We start from the raw sequence: 18,502 nt of genomic DNA on the forward strand, positions 1-18,502 counted from the left end.
TTGGATTGACATTCACTCAGTCACTCAGCTGCGATGGAGGTATTCCGTGGATTTGATGAAGTATTTGGGGTGACACTTCTGTACAAGAAAATCCTGCCTCCACATACACCGCCATACAGAAATCAATGATTTTCTCACGTATGTCTTATGGTTTAACTGCCTGGTCCCAGGCCAACCAGTCTGCAGTTAAATCCATAGCGTGTCTTTACAATCGGGCCTTGAAAATCTTGGACAAAAACAAATAATGCACCATTATTGCTGATTGTGAACAGGTTATGTTCCTGAAGTGACCCACATGTCTACTATCAATTTAGAATGGCAAAATTCACATGCAGTCTGATATGACTGTTCACACTGAGGCCACAATACAGAACATCAGACCTGTATCTGATATGAAAGTGGCCTGAATCAGAATTTAGAAGATCAGATACCATGTGATTTGTGCTGTTCACACTGTCATATAAGCATAATAATCTGATTTGGGTCACTTTGGCCTACAGACTGAATGCAGCTAAGAGCTACCAAATCAACAACAAACCTGTACTCATGTATAGTTTTCATATGTGACATCTTTAATTCTGTGTTTTACGACTCTTTTGTATTCCGTTTACTGTTTATTTTTTTAACCTTCCTGTCAAACGCCCTTTGAGGGACAGATGTTGTGAATTAGCATCCACTATAAACACTATGATACTGCAACATATAGCTGTTTTAAGTCTGTCTATGTTTCCTGTATCTGTCCCTATTAAATAAACTATAAATAAGTAAATGGACTGTACTTTTATAGCACCTTTGTAGTCTCTCCAACCACTCAAAGCCCTTTACACTACATGCCACATTCACCCATTCACAATTGGGCAATTTGGGGTTCAGTATCTTGCTCAAGGACACTTCGTCATGCAGCTGGAGGAGCCGGGGATCAAACTGCCAACCTTCTGATTAGCAGACGACCCGCTTTCTCAAAGCCACAGACGCTTGTAAGTAGCAGCCATTGTTCCACAGAAAGCCATGACTAAAAATATTGCTCAGTGGAGAAATTCAAACTGGCCGCTCTCTCTGGTTTCTGTCAACAAGGAAAATCTTAACTTTTTAAACAACATTCTGAGCCTAGAGAGTGTACATTCATTCTGCTCACAGATTCTGAAGGGGATTCTTTTTTCTGTGTGAATGATAAAATACTGAAAACAAACTACTTTATCTGTGGAAGCTAACATAGCTTCAATATACAGCATATGCGCAGCCTTGTGCATGGACAGCAGAGAAAAGCCTTCTCACCAACACAACGGGGCAGATGTACGAGGGCAACAGAGTGTGGTCCCTCAAGGCTCCTCCATCGCACTCTGGCTTCACATTAGATGCACACTTATTATGGAGCTACGAAAGGAGAGAAGAGGAGAGGAGAGGCAGAAACATAAGAACTGTGGGCGTAATCCATCTGTGGCACTGAGTGTATCAAATGTTACCACTGTATGAAACGCCACACTAGGGAGGCTGTTTATCCTGACAGTATACAGTGACTGTTTGACCCGGCCATACAGTTTAAATCAAAAACGTATTCATTTGTATTTGCGTGCAGAATATTCTTCTCGCTGTAATGAGAACTGCTCTGAGAACCGGAGTGGTTTGACAGCAGGGTTAATGTTGAGCAGGTCAGCGGTGACATCTAGTGGATTTAAAAAGCAATCGCAAGTAAAATGTATATAGGCGTGTGCCTACTTGTATTAGTCACATTATGGGGACACAGTACATTGTAGGGATTAGCCTTATATTTGGGGACAAAAGGCATTCGATTTTAGGGTCGAGGTGTGTTTAAAGTTTAGGTAAGGGTTGGGGTTTGGCTTATAATGGTTGTGGTTAAGGTAAGTCTCTAGGGAATGAAGGTAAACTTTAGGTACACCTAGCTAAAACTAATGCAGGTCAATACAACAGTCCTGCCTCCCTTCATGAAGGTTATAACGTTCAGCTTTTCTTTGACAGAGAGGTGTTGAGTCGACTGTATGGTCATCTTGGAGGCTGCAGTTTGTGCTGTTGAATTGTATTACATTAGACCAGTGGTTCCCAACCTTTTTCCTTAAGGGAGCCCTTTTCTTTCATTGAGTAAGTGGCATAGTTTATGGATATTTCATATTATATTCAATGCAGAACAATAACAGTAGAGAACAACTTGACAACAACAGAACATTGTTCTATTAGCTCTTTGGTTGTTTTCACTTTTCTAATGCAGGACGAGGCTGTTCATCAGAGAGTGAAGGCTCTGTGAATACAGCTTGTGTTCACGTCTTCACCGTGCCGTGTATTTTATAGATATTTCATTATCATTATATTATATTCAACAATAACAGTAGAGAACAACTGATAAATTGTGCAATGAACAGTGAACACAATAACTGCATGAAGCTGGTGTAAAATCAGCAGATTATTTCCAGTTTTCCTTATTTTTTAAGGGAATTTTATACATATTTATAATTATCTGTCTGTATTATGTATTTTTTTATTTTTACCAGTCATTAATACCTAATAAGATTCCTCTTGGACAAATTAAGTGTTTTCTTCTCCCTGATGGCTGGCCATTGTTCTGTTTGGCTGTTGTTGTAGTGTACAGTTGAATCAACACCTCTCTAAAACGGTTAAAGGAAAAGAACATTATAGCATAGATGACTGAAGGATTTATAGCAAGACTGTTGTATTAGACGTCATTAGTTTTAGCTAGGTGGACCTAATAAACTGGCAACCGTGCCTGTGTTTGTATGAGTGAGACAGACAGACTCAGAATATACAGGTAATGGCCATATTCAACAACTCAATGAATCCACTGATACTACTGTGTACCTACAGTGCTTTTCTATTGGTCAGTACAGTCTGGAATATGGCCACTGTTACCTGCTAAGAGTAATCTGTGTCTACATTAAGGCAGCAACTCACAGTGATCTGACACCAGACACAGTGGAGGCCCGTTAGGCCCTGGTAACACTTGATGCTTCTGTGACAGCGGTCACACTTGGTAGGAGAGTTACCCTCCATCCATACATGCTGCATAGCCTGCAGAGAGAGAGAGAGAACAGAAGGTCAGTATTCAGTGTTATTTTTTTAATTTTTAATTAGTTATCAAGCAAAGATTTAAACATAATTTAGGGTGTTGAACGTTTTAATGTTTTCTGCAAACTATATAATAATATACCTACAACAATAACGTGCAATAATGGTTTTAATTAAAAATGAAATGCTGCTGAAACAAAGGTAGTTTTGATGAATAAAACCTGGGACTCCACTGTTGACCTAGAGATAAAGAATACATTAATGGAGCTAAAAATAATACCAGGATAATAATGACAGCTGAGACACTTGGTTGCTTTGCTGGATAAAAAGCAAATAATCCTTCTTTTCACTTCAAGCTTTGCTGCATACAACACACAGATGACTGTGGAGCTTCAACAGCAGTAAAAACAGTTTTCTCTTTGTTGGATAAGTAAAAACACACGCTGTGATCCACTTATGGGATTAGAGAACGTCGGCTTTAGGGCCGCCACTGACGAGCATTTTCTCAATGAATCCAGTGGTTCCCAAACGGGGTGTTGTGAGGCAAGGCCGAATGTGCTGTGGGATTTTGTGAGAACCATACAATATACAACTATACAAAAAGCTATGAATAAATTTGTTACTTTACATTTTTTTTACTATATCAGTACTTTGTATGCACTTTGTAGTTCCATTACCTCATTTTTAATGTTGTGACCTGGTTAAAATGGGTGTGCTGTTGCTTTGATGTTGATGTTTCAAATGAAATTATTTTGCTAATTACTATTTTATGAGTGGGGCGCTCTGGTTCCTCAGCTGGTAGAGCTGGCACCCTGTGTACTGAGGCTGAGTCCTTGCTGCAGCAGTCATGGGTTTGACTCAGACCTGTGGCCTTTTGCAACATGTCATCTGCTCTCTCTCTCTCCTCTTTACTGTCAGTCTACAGCTGTCACATGAATGAAATAAAAAAATAAAAAGCACCCCAAAAAAATTGTATGCATCTATTAGTTGCAATTAACCAATTAATTACCATATTTAGTGTGTTAAGGAAATGCCTCATTGAATCAAAATGTTTAATTCCACATATTTATCATGCCTTAATTGGTAGACAAAGTTGATTTTCTTTAAATAATGCAAACGTTTAACATTCATTTGACATTTTCAATTTAAGATTGTTCTGAATCCAGTGATGCCAAGCATTTGATATAACTCACTGTAGTTTTTTTTAGATACAGCCATTTCTGTATCATACTATATTTAGTCATTAGTCATAAGGGTGACTGATTGTATCCCACAGGAATAAAATGTATTTAAGGTCTGTATAATGGCAATACTGGACCTATAAAAAGCAACATATATATATATAGTAGCAGTCCAGAATATGTATCTGTATCAAAAATTAGGAACATCTGAAATTCCTAACCTGTTTCTCACATAGATTTTTTCCTGGAAAATAAAAAAGCAACCCCTAATGACTAATGGCTAAAGTAGTAAGTAGTAGCAAGTATGGTAAGAAAAACTAGCTAGTACTTTAAGTGTTGTAAAGGACATGATATAACCCCAAATTAATGGGTTTATTGTTTAGTTTAAAAAAAATGTCACAACTTCAGATTGCTTGGTTGTCTGAAAAGCAGCAAATGCTCACATTTGGAGACACTGGAACAGGGGGATGTTTACTGTGTTTTGGCCTGATAAATAAATAAAAACAAACTAAACAAAAGCGAACTGATGTGAGGGAGGCCTGGCAGGAAGTTTTGGTCATACCCCAGAAGTGAAGAACAGTACAAAGCTCCACAGACCGTAATCAGCATGTGACCTGAGCCGGAGAAATAATTCTATAGAGCGTAACTGCGTCAATGCTAAAACACAGAGGATATTAAGTAGATAAGAGGCTGTGCATGACCTCACAGACCGTCCCATGATTCTCGCTGCTCCGTTAAACAGGAGCATGAGCTGGTGGGAACCTGCCAAACAGACAGGTCAGTGTTCCTGTGTCATTACCCCGCAGCATTAGCACGCCATTTCATGTGCAGAAAGAAGCCTTTCATGCGCTGCGTTTGTACTTACGTTGGTGTGTCTACGTGACTTGGCGTAGGTGCTGATGCAGGCAGCAATGTCTTTGGACACGCACCGTTCGTGCACTGTGTACTTGCATACTGTGGGAAAACAAGCAGAGACTGCAGTTTACTTCCCATTACACACCAGCCTCAGAACTGACCGACATGCTCCTCTTTTTGAATACTGAATAATATCGTCTTACACGTATTGGTCCTCTCATTTTAACAACTAAAAACATGGTTTGCAGGGGATTTAATAAAAGGTTTACCACATTACAGATCATTTCAGACAATAAGTGAGGACTTGCATTCAGCGCTGCCAATAACGTCAGCCTCCAGAGCTGCACCCCGGCAGAATTCAATCAGTAATGAAATTACACGTGATAACATTCTTAATGTTTTTTTTAATGGCGACTGTGAGGACTTTAATTGAAAAACAACATTGACTCCGAGGCACTCAGGCAGAACACACTACTTAAGTTTGAGTCGGATGTGGATAAACAGATAAAGACGGAGGAGCAGACAAAGAGATGATGACAGAGATGGAGAGGAGAGGAAGTCAAAGAAGGGGGGAAAATGGAGACAAAAGGATTTGAGGAGACAGAAGAGCACCGGACAGGCAGGCGACACGGCGACTCACTGGAGCAGCAGAGGCCCTGCTTGCGCACTCCGAGCAGCATGGTGTGGCAGTAGTTACAGTAGGCTGGTTTGTTGAAGTGCTTCAGACGCCAAACATGCTGCCCGTCTTCCTGTACATTCTAGGAGGAGAACAGAGGACGGATGAAGCACTGAAAGTACAGTTTACTTCTAGCAGGAGAGCCTCGTCTTTCAGTTCTAATTTTTTAAAAGTAGCTCACTTAAACATTATTACAATTAATCATTTATAAGATCTTAAAAAAATAATAATCTGTCAAATATTTACAAAACATAAATAATCTGTCAAATAAAGAAACACAATAATTTAAGTAATAATGTAAGATATAAAAAAAGATGTCATTTTGCCACTGCTTAGCAGTTACAGACAGTGTTTCAAACTACAGTATCCACAGTAACAGCTTATCACAGATATACAGTGTCAGTCAATAAGTAACAAGTAACAGCTGTACACAGATTCAAAAATATATGTGAGGTCATTTAGAAACAGTTAGAGTTTGCCCACCACAGAGCATTGACATTTGTAATTCTCTTCTGTAACATTGTGTATCATACTCAAAAATCCAGTTCCACTTTGTTGGTTAGCTAGTTAGCTAGCGTTTTTCTAACATAAGCACAGACCAAAAAGGTGCAGGACTTAGGACATCCATCTGTATACTATGCAGTACATATTGGAACAAAAGAGTTTCTCTTGGTCCCTGGTGCAAAAGGACAGATAATGCAACATTCAGTGGGAGTGAAGCAAATATTTAGACTACACATAAAAAAAAGGAGGTGCAGGAACAAGATATAAAACAAGTTACAAACGTGTAGTCCATGTAGTCTTGAGGGCAGCAGGGTGTTAGGGAGTCTGACAGCCTGAGGGAACAAGCTGTTGCTGAGGATCTTGCCCAGATGCTTCGGTACATTTTTTCAGACGGCAGCAGGTTGAAGAGCCTTCTTGGTGGGTGTGTCGTTCATGACTTTGAATCATATATAAAAGTCATTTGGTGCCTCTGGGAATGAGGCATCGCTGTCACAGGTAGTGCCCTGCTACATACACATTATGGCCATGAGTTCATGCAGGATTTTCCATACATATGTGCGTTTTGCTACCCTGATGGCACAGGGCAGGATAGCTCTAGCAGATCTGAGGGCTGCCTTGTCCCTGAATTCAAAGGCAGCCTCCTGGGTTTTCAGCAGGACCTTAGTAAACATCCATGGATTCTAGTTGGCATGGTTATGATCTTGGAAACTGGTAGCTCCAGCTGCTGGGGAACTGTGGTTGAAGACCACCATAGAGTTTGCACAGTATTCACTGTTGATTTAAATACATAACCCTCCTCCTTATGTCTCACTGGAGGATGAGGCGTCCCTATTTAGTTAGTCCATTCAGCTGAATGGTTGGCGATGTTGTCATGGATCCACGTTTGTGTGAAAATAACACACAACAGTCCTTAATCTCGTGCTGCGTGGTCAGCTGTAGTCAGAGGTGGTCCAGTTTAATGTCCAGAGAGCGTGGAAATAAACTCAACTTCAAGAGAAAATACACCAACTGACAACTGATCTCACAACAACCAACAAGTGCTTTGAACTAACATGTAGAACAAAAGTTTAATGGTTGTGTAAAGACAAACCATAAAGTTTTACACACACACACCCACACACACACACAAACTAGTATGTACCGTATCCATGCCCAGCAGGACCAGTAAAGGGATAGTGGTGAGGCCTCCTCTGATCCACTCCTCCAGCGTGACCGTCCCATCTCTGTCGTAGTCGATCTCTTCCATCATCTCCTTCAGTATCTGAAGGGACAGAGATATATTCCTTATACATATATACACAGTATATATAGATGACGCAGTCGAGGCCCCTCAGCCCTGTGACTCCCTGCCTGAGGAGCTGAGCCTTGCTGAATAACCTTCAAATCACTTTCAAAACCGCCTTTTATTAATGCTTGCTCACCGTTTTACTGGCAACATGTCTGCTAGGTTTTATTATCAGTATTTATCTTTATTGTCAGGGGTTTTATTCCATTTTATTTCTGGATTATTTTAATTGCCTGATCATATTTGGCTCAGTGCTGAAAAGTTTTAATCCTAGTTCAATTATGTAAAGCACTTTGTAACTTTGTTCTGAAAGGTGCAGTTTAAATAAAGTTTATTATTACTATTATGTTTTAAACCAAAGCACAGACTATGAATGTTCTGTGTATACATCCACAAAAAAGTAAGTAATTAACTTAAAGTAGTAAAGTAGTAATTAACAGGCAGACTACATACTGTGGTTCAAAGTAGGACTCTGTGTGTACTTACTGTGCATTGTCCCTGTTAAATAAACAATAAAATAGACAGAGATGCACTTTAAGCATTTTATAACTAGCTTTAATAATTTTTCATAGTGGATGTAATGTATACTCAATTTTGAAACAGTGATTGAAAATTAACTGTGGCAGTTAATGCTTTATTTATTAGTATAAAAAGTGCAATAATTATGTTTCCGGTTTCACAATTTTTGAGTTTTTGATATAGATTTTGTTGCAAAATGCAAATAATAGACTAACGAGCCGGTTGTTTTTCTGTGTAGCACTTTTGCTGAGAAAGCTTATTTCAAGCTATTTTGTGGGGTTTGGAACTAAAATTCACTTTGTGTTTGTCACTTAAGGTTTCAGCTGGCATTAAAGGTGAGTAAGGAGGGAGGAGAGGAGAGAGGATCTGTTCACGCTTCTCTTCCTGTTTGCTCACCGGTCGCAGTTCTGTTGAATCCCACTCAAGATACTCTGCCACATGCACCATCTGATTGATGATGCGATCCAGCTCCTACAAAAAAAAAAAAGACAAACCGGGCATCATTACCTTCTACCTTCCATCACCCCTCATACATTTCAAACATTGATGACAGGCTTAAGGCATGTGCCTGCTTGTGACGTGAATAATGTGCTTTTAGCCAATGGTAAAGTCACTGACTTTAAAGGTTATACTGTGAGTCAGACAACTCACATTGTGATGTTTATTACAGCAGTATAGCATATTTAGATTTTGGCGTCTAGGCTCCAACATCATCATTCCCTGCAGATATGTTTACAGTGAGATATTGGGGAGTGATGAGTAAATACCTTAACCCCTAGCCAGAGCCTACAGGTGGATGCTGGGGTGGTGGTGGGGCTTACAGAGCAGCAGAGATAGAGATCCCTTTGCCTGTGTGGCAGCCTCTCTGTGGTTTGTTTACAAAGCCGGTCTGCATATTAGCATGCAAGTTCCTCCCTGTACAACTGAGTAGAGCGACTAAAACTTATTTTTCTCATTGATTAAGGATTTATTTCCACCAAACCAGAGTTGGTGAATGTTGAAACAGCAGAAAGGCGGTTTTAGTGAGTTGTATTTAGTTGAATGAACTTCCAGTGTTATGATGATATGTGAGGTGAAATGCATTATTCTATGGAGTTTGGTGGTGAGTAATAGCGATAATACGGCTGGTTAAACAAAAAGGTCTATCTCTGTACAAATCCTTTCCATAATGTTGTCACACTTAGAATAACAATCAGAGCCTTTTTTAGTGGACGTACCCTGACGTGGGCATGTGTCTTCAAGGGTCAGCCAATGTTACATGGCAGCCGTAGTAGCCAATTTTTTAGATGGTTTTCTCATCTAACTCAGTGAATTAAGCATTTATTTTGACTAAACCAGCATTGGTGATTGTTGGAAAGACTAACAAAGAGAGCTTTGGTGAGTTTAGTTTTGTTTCCGGCCAGTTTGAAGTGTGTTTTACATTTATTTGCTAGGATAAATTACTGGTTTAGTCAGTGGAGTCTGGTCATAGCGCTTACTGTTTTGGTCTGAGATGCTGGTGCTCTAGAGCAAGATCTATTGGCAAGTGAATCTCGTATATAAAACCCTAATGTTGATGTGAAGTACAAAGTGTAAAAAAGTCTGTATGTGTACTATGTATTTCCCTGCGTATATAACATATTAACAGAGGAGACTGTGTGTTTATGTGATAACTTCAGCACATGGCTAATATCAAACTGAGCAGATCCATTACAAATGACCTCATGTAAACACAACAGCTGTCTCTGAGTGTTCAGGTTTCTATTCTTAGAGCTGCTGTATGCAAAGTACAAACAGAGACAAAACACAGAGAGAAAGATGAAGATGGGAGGGAGAAAGAAAAGAGAGGGAGGTTCAAAAGTAAAAAAGAGAGAGCCGACTCACCGAGCTGTCCAGAACCCCATTGCCGTCTGTGTCGTACAACCGGAACATGACTAGAGGGAAACGAGAGAACAGAGATCCCATGGTGACTCAGATACCGTCAGATTATTAGTAGCTCTCTGAAGCTGTAACATTCGTTCTTGGACTCTCTCCAGATGGCCACGGGGCTAAAGAAGTGGAGCGTGCTACTTCTGTACCGCGGCATGGGGACCAGTTAGCAGAGATTAGTCTTGTCACTGTACGCCAGTACAGCATTAGCCACTAAAGAAGTCAATTGGGCACAGCAGGGCTTAAGCAAGTCACTGACCTGCCCTGTGTGGGAGGTGTGACCTCTGTAACTAAGGTCTCTGGGGAGGCAGTCAGAGACGGAAGGAACAGCCTTATTACTCTTGCTGTCAACCTGAGCTGGCACACTGCTAGGCAAGCTGCGTTAGTGGCCTGAGCGCATGCACACATTGCATAAGACAGCTGCTCCCACTGTGCACCCCTCTGAGAGGAGCTGACCCTCCGCCTACACCCCATCCCCGTCACTCACACTCCAGCTTGTCCTCTGGCATCCCTCTCTCCAGCAGGGAAAGGTAGCAGACGATGTCCTTGAGAAAGACCACCTGGGGAGACGGCAGGGGGGAGGCTTTCTGGGGCGACGGGCTGCTTCGCAGAGACAAATGCTTCTCGGAGTGGCTCCTCTCTGTTGATGTACAACACAAGCGTTCAAAGCTGCTCACAGCACCCATCACTCTTTCTGCTGTGCTGTGGTTCCTCTGGAGAAATTAATGGAATGAGCAGAGTAAAAGCACCGGCAACTAAATTACACATTTAAGTATTAGTTTAACAGCTTTAGAGAACTCTCTCTACAGCAGGTAGAAACAAAACAGAGCAGTGGCGAACAGGGTGACAAAACACTATTTACAGTATAGACAGAGAATGGAAACGCCACAGGCTGCTGACCAAAATAATATGACATCATGTGACAGGGATCTTAAAAGCCATAACTGGATTAGCAGCACCTAAATGGAACGAGGCATGTCTAAAAAAATACAGCATTGTAGTGTGTTCAAATTCTAGTTTTACACAAAGGCACCCAAAACAAACCTCTTATCCAACTATCTTTACTCGCCTTACAAGCATTGTTTCTCATGAACAGGAGCTATAAACTGTTATTAGATTTCTTTCACTAAACACTGAATATAGCAGCAAACAATTCTTCACTATGTAACAATATAGTGGAGTCATGGAGTCCTGAGCAGAGAATGGCATCACACTCCCTCTGCCTGTGTTACTATCACAGTCTCTCTGTGGTTTATTTACTATAATATGCTCCTTGTGCAGCAGAGTAGAGCGTCTGAAACTGCTGTTTTCATCATCTACGTCAGCGAAATAAGGATTTATTTTGATTGTTGGAACAATGGAAGGACTGACAGATGGTTTTGGTGAGTTTTATTTTGTTTCCATCATATGCAAGGTAGATTTGTTGTTTTTTGTTGTCAATTTTGTGAGTGTGGTGGTGAGTAATTGCTATATTACGGCTGTTTCTGGTTAAACAAAAGGTCTATCTCTGAAGGGATCCTTTCCATAATGTTGTCAGACACTCATAACAATATGAGCCTGTCAGTGGCAGAAACAACAACTTTTAGTGAGAGTACATTTGTCCCCAAGGATCAACGTCACAAATGTTTTCTAATCTAACTCATATCCTTTATCCTTGTTAGCATGCCTAGAGATTTCTGATCTTAAATATTGTTTTATTTAGATGCAGGTAACTAGAAACGTCTTTTGTTTGTGTTTTGTAGCAAAAAATGTAAACTAAATTCAGAAATGTTAATATTACATAAGAACAATAAAATAATAGTTAATTTAAATAAAGCAATTATTAAATAATAAAGAACATTATGACATTAAATTCTAACAACTAAACCATCTCCATGACAACTGAGCAATGCCACAAGAATTGGAACTCAAGCTCAAGAAACTAACCCTTAAGATTAAGAATGAGAATTTTGTTTTCAGCCCAACTTTGTTAAAAGTTAATAATAAATTATATATAATAAAATAAATAATAAACTGTCTGATTCCACCTGTACAGTAAATACATGTTCAGCTCTTAATAAATCTTGGGCTTCTGAGAGGACACGCTACAGGTTTGGCACTGACCTGCTAAATAAGGACCAAAAGGACCACCAGTCATTCAACTGTCAGACTGATTATGGCACTATCTGCCAACATACACTAACCACTTGCAGTCAGTCTTGTCTCAGTGTAGCTAACCTCACCTGGTGAAAGTTTGGGGGACACTGGCGACCTGGCAGGACCAGCATTGGGGGTCAGGGCATTGCTGCTGCTCTCTGAGGTTTTGACCTGGGTGCACGGTGATCTGTGGGGCCCCCCAGGTGTGTGGGCTCCAGTCCCTGAGCGCTGCGAGGAGGAGCGAGATGAACAAGGTGAGGTGGTGGCTCCTGAGCCTGCTGTGCTCATCACACCGGAGTGCTCCGGCGTGTGCCGGCCCATTGCAGACAGGATGCTTTTCCCATTCATCCCTGTTGAGTGGAGAAGATATGGAAAGAATGAACAGAAATTGAGGAAACAGTAGAGCATGAGTGGAGGGGTTGTTAGATGCACAAAGAGTTGTTTAATTGTAAGGAGCAACGTAAAGAAATACTGTGGAAATAGTGTAAAACTTCACAATGATCCAAATACAAAAAAGCTCAGGATACATACAGTAGAGGGACAGGAAGCAGATAAAATGACAACACTGCATTAAAAACTCACAAAGCATCAAATCACCCACTGATCCACAGGCAAAAATACTATGAGCTCACATCAACACAACAAAAAGGGAGCAGGAGGTTATAGCCAGCAGGCCTCTTGTCCCATTAAGATGATATCACCCTGATGATACGGGCTAGTCGGCCTGCTCCGGTACCTGTAATGGGGGCACAGGCCACTTCGGTCTGAATAGAGATGCCTGCGTCAATGGAACGGGCTTCTGCGGTCAGATATTGTTTCAAGGGAAAGAAAAAGAGAGCGGCAGTAGCAGCAAGAATGAGTCAGTGAAGAAAGACTACTCTTCATGTTCTCTATATACCCAATGTCTGAGACAATCACTGTTTACACAAACTGCATGGGTTCAATATTAAAAGGAGAAAGACCTATTTTTGGAAGCTTTGTGAAAAGCAGTAATCTGTTTGCATGCATTAACATATAATAATCTATATATGTTAGAGAGCAGGAGAGGGTTATTAGACAGATAATGAGTCAGGAGCAGGAAACAGAAAGCATAATATTACCAATATTACTATTCTCTATAGTTATTCAGGCAGCACCATTGATGGTAATATTGTTCATTTTATCTCTGGTCTGATGCTTCAGACATTAAGACCTCCCAGCGCCAGATGAAAGATTATGGAATGTAAAATAATGTACAGCCATTAAAAACTATCATTAAAAATCACTGGAAGATACTAAAGGATTTGATCAGCTTTATCCAGACTGGTTCATGTCATGTTATTTGAGATTACCACCAGGTGTCAGTGCAGGCTCTGTCAGCTGAAGTAGAAGCAGACAGCAAGCAGTGAACTCAGTGAGAAACCTTAAGTGAAAGTTTTTCATTCATTTTTTTTACCAATATGACGACAGGCTTCCTTAATTAGACTCATGACATGCTCGCTTGCTTTTTTCTCCATTTCTTATGCACAGACGAGCAGCTGCAAGGTGAGCTGCATTGTTCACATAGCTGTCTGTCTGTACCTGGAGAATCAGAAAGAATATACACAAGGAGCAGGTCACAGTAGAATAATCCCTGTCCGACATGGGAATATCTTCCTTGAGTACTTTAGATTTTGCACAATGCAGGGGGGCTTTTTATTTTGCCTTTTTTCAATGGACAAGAAAGGCTGAGAGAGGGGGAGATGACACGCAGCAAAGGGCCACAGGTCTGACCCGAAACCCCGGGCAGCTATCCAGGATCCCCAGGGAAAATATGATTTATTTATATATGATTATTAGTAGAGGGCCTATACACCTAATAGGGGTGTATTGTATCACATCGTATCGGCAACTGAGATGCATTTTGTGTCGGTCTCTGTGATGGAGATGCAGATCCCTAATCCCTGTGGAGTTTTTGACGTCTGGTAGTGTTATTGAGCAGTTTCTGGGGGGGCTCTTGTTGCCTTTAATTGATAGTCACAGGAAAGGGGGGGGGAGAGAGGGGATGACACGCAGCAAAGGGCCACAGTTTGAACCCATGGCCGCTGCAGTAAGGACTCAGGAAAAGAGTTAAAATGTCTTTACACAAAGCACTGGAACAAAAAATATACACGCATTTTTCGTTCTTATTTTGTTACCGTCACTTTGTTGTAATTAAGGGCGTCTAATTCTGCAACAAGACTAAAGCTAAACAATGTTGAGTCAATACTACAGGTACATGGGATGCCAGCTCCCAGGATACCCCAGAGCAGCTTTAATATGAGTAGGTCCCGCGTTTGTTTGTCTCATGCACACATGTGACGCCTACACACACCCCTGCCAACGGTTTCACACTATTCACTGACCTACCGGGCGTGGCAATGTGATAAGATATGCAGCGATGCACGAATAAAGGCATTGGAAAGTGAAAAGAAAATGCATTCCTATGTTTGTTGAACCTCAATGTATTCTGGTGAACAGTGAATGTAAAAAACACTTGCTTCTTTTCAAGAAAACTCCACAGGGTACCTTTCATTTTTGTGGACGTAAACACCCAACCGCCTGAACCCTAACCCTATACACGAGGCAGCCGTCATGTGCACACACACATAGCTCAAAGCAAGAACATCAGAGGCTTCAGAGTCTGTGAGGAAAACTAGTATTGACTAATCTGAACTGCAACAATCACCTGCAAAGCTTACAATGCAGCAGGAAGGAAAAGATGACTTTACTGACATTTCTTAATTCACAGTAAAGACAGACCGAGAGCGAGGGGACTGACATGCAACTGACGTCTCTAGATGAAGTCCGAGCTGGGACGTCGCAAACTAAACTAGCTGAGACACCAGTGCTGCTACCCACGGCGACACGCCGTCACTCACATTTAGCCTCTCTGCACTTGTTGCCTCTTACTTTTACAAGCATTATACCACAGAAATAGATTTCTAATTCAACAGTCCATCTGTCTCATCAGCTGCTCTGCAGTGAGGAGCAGACAGGCAGGACCTGGTGCCAGGGCCCACACAGCACTCACATGGAATGATGGAGGCAGACTCAGTTGACACACTGCACAGAGGGAGGCGAGAGAGCAGCACCCGGACATTGTCTCCAGCTCTGGTCAGTGAGAGGTGAAGAAAGGCCGTAAATGTAGACATGATACCCTGAAGAAGACGTGCTATGCTGTGGTGACTTTTGGCAAAGTGGCCAGGTCCCTCTACTTTTATTAATATGTCTATTAATCTCATCTTCTGATAGGATCTTTTTTTAACTCCCTTGGATCAGATTGTGTTCAATATCAGACATATTTTTCACTCAGGGTTCTGGAGTGAAGTTGCTGCATCAAAGTAAATGTGCATGGATGATACCAATCACTGGGTCTACTTGAAGCCTTCTGTTTATTGTGTAGCCTTATTTATTAAACTATTCTTAAATATAAGAGATAAGGAAGTATCAAGAATTGACAACTGTTTATTTATTGGCAGGCAACATGTGCAACACATTTACTCTCTCTCTTAGAGACACAACTTAAACCCGAGCAGCCTTCACTGGTTATTGGGAGCATTTAGAGCCTAACAGATATACAGTGTTTCTCACAGATTGTCCCTCATATTGAGACTGGATTCCCACAGTTTGATTTGTTCTGCCTACCACTGCAGGACAGATGCTTTTGTGGTTTTTATACACGTTTATACCGCTGGACGGCTTAACCAACGGTAAGGAGAAATAATTAAAGTTTTACCGTCGGTGTGCTTGAGCTCAGTCTTGAAGGGGACTGAGATTGTTTTTGATAAGCTGTGTGCCTCTTTTAAATCACCTCCCAGACTGCACAGTGGAAATAGTACGTAGTGGATGCTGCATTGTGACCTGCTGTCCCACCAGTGCCTCTGTAAATATGTAATGTTCTCCACGTGGTGTCTTACTGCTTTGAATCGTCCCTAATCTGTGTAACGTGTCCAAGCTCTGAAATCTTTGTATAATGTCTTCCCATGTAATGTGGGCGTGTTCTTTCCATCCCTTAGGGTTTGTCATCTGTTCATTTATATCCTTGTTGTCATGAGTGTTTTGTTTTTCACTCTGTTCTCAAAAATGAAATAGAACATTATGTTAAAAAAGAAAAGAAAGCAGGGATAGCTGTCATCTCAGGGCCGTGTTGGATGTCAATCAAAACGTGCACACGTGTGTCAAGTGCAGGTTAACCTGTCTCCGTCTGTACTATGCAACACACAACGGGAGAAATTGTGAGTCACCACAAAGCTACAACAGAGACTGGGAAACTACTTACAACTGGCCAGAGGAAGGAGACAATAACATAAGAACTAAATAAGAACTGTGAAACTTCAGCTTCCTGTTCTGCATACTGAATTTACTTAGTGTGGAGGTTGGGAGAGTTGCATTCAAGTCCTTCACATGCTAAAGGCCTAGCCTGCATAGCATAGTCTGTTGTGTTCTACTGAAACAACCAGAGAGCAATGCTTGGGGATTTTTTGTTACATTTTTACTTTTTTATTGTTACACCTCACATAGTTACTAAGGTATTTTGGGAGTCAGTGAGTCCAACAACTTTCATTAAGTAGGTGTAGACCAGATCATTGGTGTGCGAAACTAAAATGCAGTCACATTAAAAGTCACAGATTCCCCAGGGGAGGTGAGATGTGCTGAGCTTGCGAGACCGCTGAGATGAGATTTGGATTACACATGGCGGCGCCCAGCTGCTAGATCAGCCAACCTATATGGTCCCAATTCCGACAATCCATCCTTCTTCAACACATTTTTCTCGACATTACAAGAATCTACAGATATCATAATCGGTGGCGATGTCAATACAGTAATTAACCCCACAATCGACCGATCAAGTACCGCAGATGATTTAAGATCCTGGCACTCTACTGAACTATTAAAACAATACATGACAGATTTTGGTCTTGGCGACAGTTGGAGGTTGAGCAACCCCATCGTTAAGAGAATATACTCATTTTTCTCCACCACATCAATCATTCTCTTGTTTAGATTTCTTTCTGGTCAGGAATACACTTTTAAGTAAGGTATCCAAGACCATCATACATTCAATCATAATTAGTGACCACGCTCCAGTATCCCTATGCATAAACATTTAATCAGCTGTAAAATACTCTCCCCACTGACGCTTTAACACCTCATTACTCAAAGACTCTGATTTCACTGCTTTTATACAGAGAGAGAGGGCATCCTTCTTGGAATCGAACGACTCCACCGAAATTTCATCTTCAGTACTATGGGAAACCGGTAAGGCAGTAATTAGAGGAGAAATAATATCATACTCAACAAACAAGAAAAAAAAAGGAACAGGAACTAGAAAAACATCTGGAACAAAAAAAAAACAAGTTACAGATATTTATTTAAACAACCCCAACGAACAAATAAAAAAGGAGCTACATAACACCAAATTTTAGTTAGATGAAATTATAAACAAAAAAAAACAATTTTTGATACAACTCAAATATGACAACTTTGAAAATAGCAATAAACCAAGCAAATATTTAGCTAGTCAACTACAACGTAAAAAAGAGAAAGCAATTATTTAAACGATAAAAAACTCAACAGGTGAAACTACCTAAAACCCACAATAAATAAAAAACATCTTTCAAACTTTTTACACTAATTTATACTCTTCAAATACAGATCCTGACCCATTAGAGATACAATCATTCTTTAATAACCTGGACTTACCCAAACTATCCAAACAAGATGCAGAAACAATTGACAGACCATTAAAAAGCCCTACTCTAAATGCCAGACAATAAATCACCCGGACCCGACGGTTTTCCCCCCGAATTCTATAAACACTTTTGGCATATATTATCCCCCCTATTTTACAAACTAACATTAGAAATTCAAAAAACATCTCAAATTCCTCCACACATGAATACATCTGTCATATCAGTCCTACTCAAACCCAATAAAGACCCAACGCAACCTTCTAGCTACCGCCTGTTATCACTTATTAACACAGACTTAAAAATCATCACCAAAGCTCTAGCTATCAAATGAGAAACAGTTATATCCTCCTTAATACACCCCGACCAGACTGGATTTATTAAAAAAAAGACATGGCTCTGACAATTTACGAAGATTATTCAACATCATCAATCTTGCACAACAAACTCAAACCAAAACAATAATCATATCACTAGAAACACAACAAGCATTCAATCAAGTAAACTTTTTTATTACATAAACTGTACAGATTTGGATTTGGTAAGTCGTTCATCCATTGGATTAAAACCCTATACACCTCACCTAAAGCTACTGTCACCACAAACGGGATCACTTCACACAGCTTCACACTTCACCAGGGCACCAGGCAAGGATGCACAGTCTCTCCACCTTTATTCGCTATCTTCATAGAACCACTTGCTGCCGCTATAC

At 40.6% G+C, this 18,502-nt stretch overlaps 1 protein-coding gene across 1 annotated transcript in view; it reads right to left on the minus strand.

Moving 5' to 3' along the window:
- Positions 1–18,502, minus strand: part of LOC118339579 (diacylglycerol kinase beta) — a gene marked incomplete in the record, with an annotated part of 127,149 nt that overhangs the window by 70,751 nt on the left and 37,896 nt on the right. The window contains 9 exon segments of the mRNA XM_035677291.1: positions 1,276–1,374; positions 2,923–3,039; positions 5,083–5,171; positions 5,713–5,830; positions 7,394–7,513; positions 8,453–8,527; positions 9,920–9,969; positions 10,452–10,604; positions 12,187–12,450. Of these exon segments, the coding sequence (XP_035533184.1) occupies positions 1,276–1,374; positions 2,923–3,039; positions 5,083–5,171; positions 5,713–5,830; positions 7,394–7,513; positions 8,453–8,527; positions 9,920–9,969; positions 10,452–10,604; positions 12,187–12,450 (1,085 nt within the window).

This window comes from Morone saxatilis, unplaced genomic scaffold, assembly GCF_004916995.1.
Source record: "Morone saxatilis isolate NCDOM2014 unplaced genomic scaffold, NCSU_SB_2.0 Contig5, whole genome shotgun sequence".
Classification (NCBI taxonomy): domain Eukaryota; kingdom Metazoa; phylum Chordata; class Actinopteri; family Moronidae; genus Morone; species Morone saxatilis.